Genomic DNA, 9271 nt, shown 5'->3' on the forward strand with positions numbered 1-9271 from the left:
AATACTCTCTTGTCATCATTGTGAAACTAATGATGTTGCATAAGTTTAAAGTGGTGGGTTATAAAATTGTGTTGTAATAAAAAAAAGGAAAAGAAAGAAGTCTCGTCCCAAAACCTAGTGAGGTGCCTACCTAGACAGCATTATGGGCATCATAAGTCTAAAATTAAACACATTGTGTCCCAAAATAGTAAATGTTATTGGGAATTATAGGCTTCACAGGCTGCATTTTGGGTATGGCTAGCTACCTATCTAGACAGAGTTTTTGGACGTCATTTCTGGCCATCATCTATTCTTAAGGTCAAAATCTATTGTGCTTCCTGTCTAGACTGCATTTTTGAGTATGGCAGGCATCATTTAAAGCTACATGTTGACGCCCAGCAAAGCTGCCCAACTAGGCAGCTCACTTTGGTTTAAAACAGAGCCTCTTGTTTGGGTGAGAAAGCGTAAAAGTGACCCAGCCCCTCGTCCGACGTGTTATATGTCGTTGCTCTGCTGTAGTCAGATGAGTTTGCTTTAGACTTGAGGATGGAGAGCTACACGCAGTTTCTCATTTTCTTCATTCTGGCGTTGGCGGTCGGTTTTGTGTCGATCGCGTTCGTTTTAACGTGGGTTTTACATTACAAAGAGGGGCTCGGCTGGGACGGAGGAGAGGCTGAGTTTAACTGGCACCCGTTGTTAATGGTGATCGGGTTTATTTTTCTTCAAGGAATCGGTAAGACGTTTGAGTGTTTACATTTGCACATTCCTGAGTCTTTACTCACGATTAAGTAACAGGTCGCTGTCAACAAAACTACATTTAGTCATGTAAGTTACTTTGTTAATCTCCAAAAATAAATAAAGCAACAATTTTAGTTATGTAAACAAAGTTATGTTTCCGCTATGTTGCATTTTCCTGGAGAATTTGGTGAGATAGGGAAGTTCGTAATTTAACTTTCAGATTTCGAGAAATGGTAATTGCATTATGTTTGTTCCACTTGTCGTAACATTATGTGGTTACTTTTCAGACACATTGAGATAAAGATGGTGGCTGTATAAACGTACTGAGCTGCCTAGATAGACAGTGGGGACTCATCCCAGTTAACAAAAAATAAGTTATGAAAATAATGTTATTTCAAACTGCTGGAAAGATTGAATAAGTAATCTAGATTGAGTTAAAATTACATTTTAAAAAACGCCCACATGTTTATTTATTTGATTTTTTTTCTTCAGCAATTTTAGTGTACAGGCTGCCATGGACCTGGAGGTGCAGCAAGCAGATGATGAAGCTTATCCACGCAGGGCTGCACATTCTCGCCTTCATCTTGGCTGTCATTTCTGTGGTGGCTGTGTTTGATTTCCACAATGCAAAAAACATTCCCAATATGTACAGTCTGCACAGCTGGATTGGTCTGGCTGCTGTCATACTCTACCCAGCCCAGGTTTGCTTTCACAGACACACTACTACATCTATCCCTTTACCCAAAGGGGGTCATTATCCTACACTTTTGCCACATCCAATCCACTTACACCAAAACCAGTACTAATTAAGTACTAAAATGTAGTAAAATGTAATAGTACATGCTGCTATGATTATCTACACTACTAATCAAAATATTGGGAAAATTATTATTATTATTTTGCTCACTATGGCTGCTATTTTTTTAAATCAGTAGTTTGTATCCTTTTTTTTGCAAAAGCAATGATCTTGTGAGATATTATCACAAGTTAAACTAAATTTTTAGCAGCTATTATTCTAGCCTTTAGTGTCATATGCAGAAATCATCAGATCATTGTGTATATTCTGATTTGCTGCTCATATATTATATATATATATATATATATATACAGTACTGTGCAAAAGTCTTAGGCCACTAGTATTTTCATCAGCTAAAAAATGGTTTAAAGTCAGTTAAAGTCGGTCTTTTGCTGTAGTGTGTCAGTAGGAAATATCAGTTTACATTTCTAAACATTCATTTTGCCATTAATTATAATAATTCAGTGAGATTTTTGTATGGAGCACAGGCTGCTGTCAGACTCCTTGTGCAAACAGAGATCTGATTTCTCCATCATTCAATCCAGTCTGTCTTAAGAAACAGAAAAAATGGAGACAGACTAAATCCAGAAGAACTGTGGCAACATCTCCAAGATGCTTTAAGAGTCCTATACCTACAAAGCTACAGTACTGTTAAAATTTTTAGGCAGTTAGGCACATAAAATGAGGATGCTGTCAAAAACAATGTCATAAATAGATTTTCTTTGTCAAAGAACTTCTATTAACTAAAATAAATAAGCATTTGATGTGACCATCCTTTGCGTTTAAAGCAGCTTTTGCCCTATGTGCACTTGTGCAGAGTTTTTCAGGTAGCTTTGCAGGTAGGTTACTTGAAACATCTTGGAGATGTTGAAACAGTTTTTCTGGATTTAGTCAGTCTCAGTTTGTTCTGTGTTTTCATGTCATTCCAGGAAGACTGGATGATGGTGAGATCAGATCTCTGTGTGGAGCACTGGCTGTTGTCAGATTGCCTGTAGAAACAAAAATCTCACTAGATTATTACAATTAATGGCAAACAGAATGTTTGAAAATGTAAACCAATATTTTTTACTGACACATTACAGCAATAGATAGAAATAACTTACTTTAAACCATTTTTAGCTGGTGAAAATACTAGTGGCCTAAAACTTTTGCACAGTACTGTATATATATATATATATATATATATATATATATATATGTATGTATGTGTGTGACCCTGGAAAACAAAACCAATTACGTCGCTGGGGTTTATTTGTAACAATAGCCAAAAATACATTGTATGGGTCAAAATTATTGATTTTTCTTTTATGGCAAAAATCATTAGGAAATTAAGTAAAGGTCATGCTGCATGAAGATATTTTGCAAACTTCCTACTGTAAATGTATGAAAACTTACTTTTTGATTAGTCATATACATTGTTAAAAACATTATTTGAAGAACTTCAAATGCAGTTTTCTCAATATTTAGATTTTTTTGCACCCTCAGATTCCTGATTTTTAAATAGTTGTGTCTCGGCCAAATATTCATCCGCATCCTGTCTTAAGGTGATCTGGGCCTTGAGTGGTCCGCTCCGGAAGAGCCCGCCCACGGCCTTTTGGACGAGTGGTACCTGCCGGGAAGCCTCTCGCCAACGCCCCGCCCGGTTCTTGCCTGCAGTTCATGACGAACTCACCAAAACCTGGCGCACACCCTATTTGGCATGGGTTAATCCTTCTACAGCAGCAGCTTTCACGAAAGGGACGAAAAAGAATATAGCAGTTTTCCCCTGCTGGAGGAGGTGGTAGCTGTTCATCTGTGCCCGCTGAGGAAAATGAAGGGCTCAGTTCTGTCCTGGTCAGTCCTGGAGCAACGCCTGTATATCAACTGCCTGGAGATGTTGGTGGTTTTCTTAGCCCTCAAGAACTTCGTCCCAGCCTTGAGGGGGCACCACGTCTTGGTCCAGTCGGACAGCATGTCTGTGGTAGCCTACATCAATCATCAAGATGCTCTTAGGTCACCTCCCCCCTTTACAGGTTGGCTTGTCGCCTCCTTCTTTGGGCACAGAAGGATCTCCTTTCACTAAGAGCAGTTCATGTGCCAGGCTCACCTTTACGCTTTTCCCTCCGATAGCCCTGATCCCTCAGGTCATCGGGAGGTTCAAGGAGACCAGATGCTCACTCCTTCTAAGGCCCCCCCTCTGGAGGAACCAGACTTGGTTTCCATAGCTGATGCAGCTCTCAGTAGCAGTGGTGCCTCAACGGGAAAGAGTGAGCAATACCATTTTGGAGGCCAGGGTGCCGTCTACGCCGGGTCTTTTCCAGTTGGTGTTCAGAGCGAAGACTGGACCCGTGCTCATGTGACATGTCCCACGTGCTAGCCTTTCTACGGGAGCTGTTGGACAAGGGCGAGCCCCTTCCATGCTCAAAGTATACGTGACAGCCATCGCAGCGAATCATTTGCTCGAGTCTGGCCATTACACTGGGTAAAAACGCTTTTTTTTTTTTTGGTTAAGATCTTGAAGGGCGCTTGGAGGCTTAATTCCTATAATAAACTATAGCATAGTTTATTTTATTTGAGAACAACTACAAACTGTTTATTTCATAAAGTTTAGTTTTGAAATGTAAGTCAATAACAATAGGCTGAAGCCAGAGCCAATGGGGAAAGTCTTTGTGTGACGAGACCCCGCCCCATTTTGGAGGTTCTGCCCACTTTTGGAGTTCCCACTCCATTTTGGAGATCTCCGGTCTGCAGTTTTATATACTTGCTCCTTTTGAGCAGCTCACTTTGGCCGACCTACAGCCTCTTTCGCTTAAAACAGCCGTCCTTTAGCCTTGTCATTGGTTAAGCGAGTAGGTGACTTACAGGCGTTGTCAGTCAAATATAAATAAAGCCCAAAAGAGTTTTCTCCTATAAACTTGTTTCAGGTCCTTCCACAAAATTTAAATTGGATTATGGTCCAGACTTTGACTCAGACGTTCCAAAACATTAACTTTGTTCTTCTTTAGCTATTCTTTGGTAGAACAGCTGGTGTGCTTGTGGTTGTTGTCTTGTTGTGTGACCCACTTTCTTTTGAGATTCAGTGTTTGGACAGATGCCCTAATATTTTCCTTTAGAATTTGGTGTAATTCAGAATTCAGTGTTTCATCAATGATGGCTAGCCGTCCTGGCCCAGACGCAGCAAAACAGGCTCAAACCATGATGCTACCACCACCATGTTTCATAGATGGGATAGGTTTCTTATGCTGGAATGCAGTGTTTCTCTTTCTCCAAACATAGCGCTTCTCATTTAAATCAAAAAGTTCTATTTTGGTCTCATCTCTCTACAAAAAAAATCCTCTGGCTTGTCCACATGACCTTTAGAAAACTGCAGGTGGGCAGCAATGTTCTTTTTGGAGAGCAGTTATCTACTCACAGATATGTAATATTACATTATTTTCCTGAATAAATAAATGACAAAGTATATATAGTTTTTAATTTGTTTGATTAGATTCTCTTTGTCTACTTTCAGGAGAAAATAAAAAATTCTAAAGGGTACACAAACTTTTAAGCAGCACTGTATATATACATCTTATTTTATTTAAATTTTCTAATGTTAATGTTAGAGCCTTCTCAAGTGTGATGTTGTGTTCTTCTCTCTCATTATTTACTAGATAGTTATGGGCATTGCCGTCTATCTGATACCTGCAACTCCAGTGTACGTGCGTGCAGCTCTTATGCCTGTGCACATCTACAGCGGCCTGTTCGTCTTCACCAGTGTAATAGCCACAGCTCTCATGGGCATCACAGAGAAACTCATATTTGGCCTGTAAGTGTATCTTTAGACAACATAAACCATACAAATCCATTGTGTTCTGGATCTGTACATGACATGTAATCAGTTTCTGTCATGTGTGCTTTAAAAGTCTAAGTAAATTTGGACTTCATAAAGGTATTTCTTAATGTTGTTTGTAATGTCTTACAGGAAGAACCCTGGTTATAAAGACTCTCCACCAGAAGCTGTTTTGGTAAATGTTCTTGGGCTGCTCATTGCTGCATTTGGTGGCCTTGGTCTCTGGATTGCTACTCGCCCCTCTTGGAAGAGGCCAAGAGAAGAAATTGCACAAACTGTGAGCAATAACAGCACAAGCCCAGAGGACATCAAAGTGGGTACCGTCATGACTACAAGAACTGACCAAGAATCCAGCCTTGAGACACGTAGACGCAACGGAAAAGCAGAAGAGTCTGGATAAACAAAGAGTTTGAAAAAAATAGTGGGTTTTAGTTCAGAAGAACAGCATTTTTCCAAACAATTTGTTTGATATGTTGAAAGTTATTCAGAAAAACTTCACACTACGTATTACTTTAATATCAATGCTAAAATCTCTGCTGTTGTGGAAGGGGATTTTAAACTGACAGCTGTCTTTGCGCTGTATTATCTCTCAGAATATATAGATGTGTGTACTGTCCCTTTCTGCTGCTTTTAAAGATTTGTCTTTTTTAGATATGTTAAAGTATTTGCACTATAACATTCAACACTGTGTACATTAGTTAAGTTCAGTTACATAATACAGCATTATTACAGCCATAAATAGTTTATATTACTCCTTATTAATCAGTCTGTTCATTTTAAACATGCAAGATTGTATTTGAAATACTTCGGTTTTGTTATGATAGCAATATGTTATGGTAAGGGACATAAAAACAAGTAAAACTTGTTGTAGAACATTTTTGTATATATGCTGGAACATATCAAGATTTTATATTACCAAAATGATTTATCATGTGATGAATGATTTTTGTATGAAATGCTCAAAATCATTCAATATTTTAGCGTATTTGTGGATTTTTTTTCTTTTCTTTTTAAATGACAAAGTGAGGGAAACCTCATACAATAAACCGACATGTTTTGTACCTTATTTAGACAGCCAGTGGATGATTGACCATGTAAATATGTACAAAACATGGCTAAGTTTTATTGTCTGTTAAGTATACATAAGTATATATATGCCAGTGTCCATATTTTCCAGACTGCTATGAAGTCTGATATAATAGTCTTCACTTGCAGTACAGTATTCATAAGCAATAAAAAGATGCTTTATTGTTGACAAACATGACATTTGCAAGTTTTGTTACCCTGGTGCCTCAAAATTTTAGGTTCAGTCAACTCAAATAAGTTTAGTCAACCTGAAATGTTAAGTTGTACTAAGTAACACCTTAGAAATTTGTGTTCGTTAAACTTAAAAGCTGGGTAAGTAACCCAGCTGCCTTAAAATTTTAAGTTGAATCAACTCAAATATCTAAGTTGTCACTTAGCATAACTTAACATTTCAAGTTAAATAAACATTTTCGGAGTCGACTGAACTTAAAATTTTAAGGCAGCCAGGTAACAAATTATTTTAAGTTTTTAACTCAACAAATTGTTTTTCACAGTGTGGTCAGGCGTCTGATTGCACACTGACCCGTCAAAAGCATGCGATTTGACAGCAAAACACTTTACTTTACTACTTTGGCTTGCCATATCAAGCCGCCGGCTCCTCTCCAGTAGCTGTACCTCCACACTCCTTAGCATCTCTTGTTGCCAGGAGATAGAAAACAAAACATTGATGAAATTTTACTGTAACATTACTGTAAATTATTAGTGGCACAGCGGTACTTTACTGGTGCTCGATAAGTACAATAATACAACAAAATGGAAAAAAAAAAAAAGTTTTGTTTTTGTTGTTGTTTTTGTGCTTTTCCCCGCCATTTTGACCAAGGTTTCTGAAGCTTGTTTAAATATCGAGCTATTAAAATTGTGGGTGACCAAAAAATAAATGAATGATTGTATTAATTAATTAGTATTAATAATATTTAAAATTCTCTATTTACACTACAAAAACGAGCAGCCGAGCCGAGAAATAAACATTAAACGCGTTCTGTACCTGCTCATGTCCAAGAAGCATCTGATTTAAATAAAAACAATCTGCAGAAGAGCGCGAAAATGGAACGTTCGATACAGTTCAGTAAAAATACAGCGGTAAAAGCGCGTTCGAAACAACTTACAGGTGTAGTGTGTGATCAGGAGTAAGGTAAGTCACATATCCAATGGAATAACTAAAATGCCTTTACATGTCGGCAAAATAAGCGTGTCTAATTGTTCGGTAAATATTTACAATGGCATTATTTTTAAGTCCTTCTCATTACTGATTACAAAATATTTACATTTCCAATATTATTGCCCTGAAAGCAAAACGATGCATATAGCATGTTGCCGCACTGTATGGGTTAAATTGTCACAAAGAGAATTAATTAACAGACTAATAATTTCTTTAATCAGTTTTCATTTAAAATGATTGCATTTTTGTCTTTCTAGAAAAATAGTTTGCAACAACGTTCATTGTCATACAATGAGTCAAAAAGTCAAAAGTGAGAAGAAGAAAAAGATGTGGGGCAAGCTTGTGTCATCATCTCCAGATGTGGTGGTCTCGGCTGCTATACCTGCTGATGAGACCAAGTTGTCCTCCTCTTCCCCTTCCTCTTCCCGGAAACGCAAATTTCCATCTTTGCGCCGGGTTTTCCGCAGAATCCTCTCTGCGATTCTGCCATGTGTGTCGTCATCCTCTGAGCTGGACGAGTCCTCCACCATCGAGACTCAGACCACCAGCGGCGACACACATACTGATGTCTCATCTGATGTGTCTTCTTCACCTGCAGTCAGCGGATCCTCCGATCCAGAGGTTGATCTGCAGGCTGCGACCCACGAGAAAGAAGCCATCAGAGGTTAGTGAATGTTTTAAGGCTTTTACATATTTAACAGTCGTCCATCTTTTCTAGTGTACATTGAAGTTGTAATTTGCACAACTGTATTATTATCCATTCACAGACATCGATGAAGAGCAAAGCTCTCCCTCCAGCACTGAGGATACTTCCTCATCTGCAGAAAGTAGCCCCTCAGATCTGGAGACCAGCGGAGGTTACACCTCTACCAGCGCTGTGGGTGTTTCCTCCTCTGAAGAGAGTGGGAAGATTGATCTGCTGGCTGAACGTCAGGCTGCAGCAGTTCTTGAAGGTTAGTAAAGTTCATTAAAACTGTTTTTATTGTACTGTATGTATTTTATTAACTGTATGTATTAATCAAGTACTATATTAGACTAATGTGCTATGTATAATAAAAAACTATTTATTTAAACTCATTTTGAATCTCTTCGCAGATGCAGCTGGTGATCAGCCCATCTCTGATGTGGATCTTGACTGGTGAGTAATGGGAATTAATATTGTGTGTTGATGTAATTGCAGAGACTACTTACTGAAATCAAAACCTCACATGGACAAACACAATATAAAGCACTGCAGTGAGGATGTATTTTTGTAGTCCAACACAGATGTTAACATCACCTTCCACAAAAATGTTTATTCCTACAAAAACATGTCATCCCTGCAGCACTGTATTGTCTAATATATTCATGATGTTTTCCCAGCATCCTCAGTGTGTTAGCCAGTATGGCGCCCCAGTCCAACGGTCTGTCCCAGACTGAAATACTGGAGCTCATACAGAGCAGTTCACAGCAAAAGCAGATCAAGATCGAGCAGCAGATCAGTGAGAGCATCACGGAGGATGATGTTGAGCTGGCTGATGTTGCACAAACAGTGCTGCCAACCAACATCAAGCACTTGGGGTAAATGTCGCACAACTAAAAGTCTGAACACACAGATATACTCACATACAGTAAAATGTGCTTTTCAGAACAGCTTTTTTTTATTGAAGACTTGTGTTGCAGTTTCCCCAATTTAGGAAACACGTGCTACATGAACTCCGTGTTG

General features: G+C 38.6%; 1 protein-coding gene across 1 annotated transcript; it reads left to right on the top strand.

Moving 5' to 3' along the window:
- Nucleotides 1-423: 423 nt before the first annotated feature.
- LOC127170741 (plasma membrane ascorbate-dependent reductase CYBRD1) lies at nucleotides 424-5982 on the top strand. Its single transcript, XM_051118951.1, has 4 exons — nucleotides 424-712; nucleotides 1210-1418; nucleotides 5143-5297; nucleotides 5454-5982. Exons 1-4 carry the CDS (start codon nucleotides 526-528, stop codon nucleotides 5719-5721), a joined length of 819 nt encoding a protein of 272 aa, XP_050974908.1. The 5' UTR covers nucleotides 424-525; the 3' UTR covers nucleotides 5722-5982.
- Nucleotides 5983-9271: the final 3289 nt, after the last annotated feature.

Source organism: Labeo rohita, chromosome 9 (genome assembly GCF_022985175.1).
Source record: "Labeo rohita strain BAU-BD-2019 chromosome 9, IGBB_LRoh.1.0, whole genome shotgun sequence".
In the NCBI taxonomy this organism is placed as follows: domain Eukaryota; kingdom Metazoa; phylum Chordata; class Actinopteri; order Cypriniformes; family Cyprinidae; genus Labeo; species Labeo rohita.

Coding starts and splice junctions, on each gene's coding strand:
- LOC127170741 (XM_051118951.1), top strand. CDS start 526: ATGGAGAGCTACACGCAGTTTCTCATTTTCTTCATTCTGGCGTTGGCG. Junction 713..1,209: donor TATTTTTCTTCAAGGAATCG/GTAAGACGTTTG, acceptor TTTTTTCTTCAG/CAATTTTAGTGTACAGGCTG. Junction 5,298..5,453: donor GAGAAACTCATATTTGGCCT/GTAAGTGTATCT, acceptor AATGTCTTACAG/GAAGAACCCTGGTTATAAAG.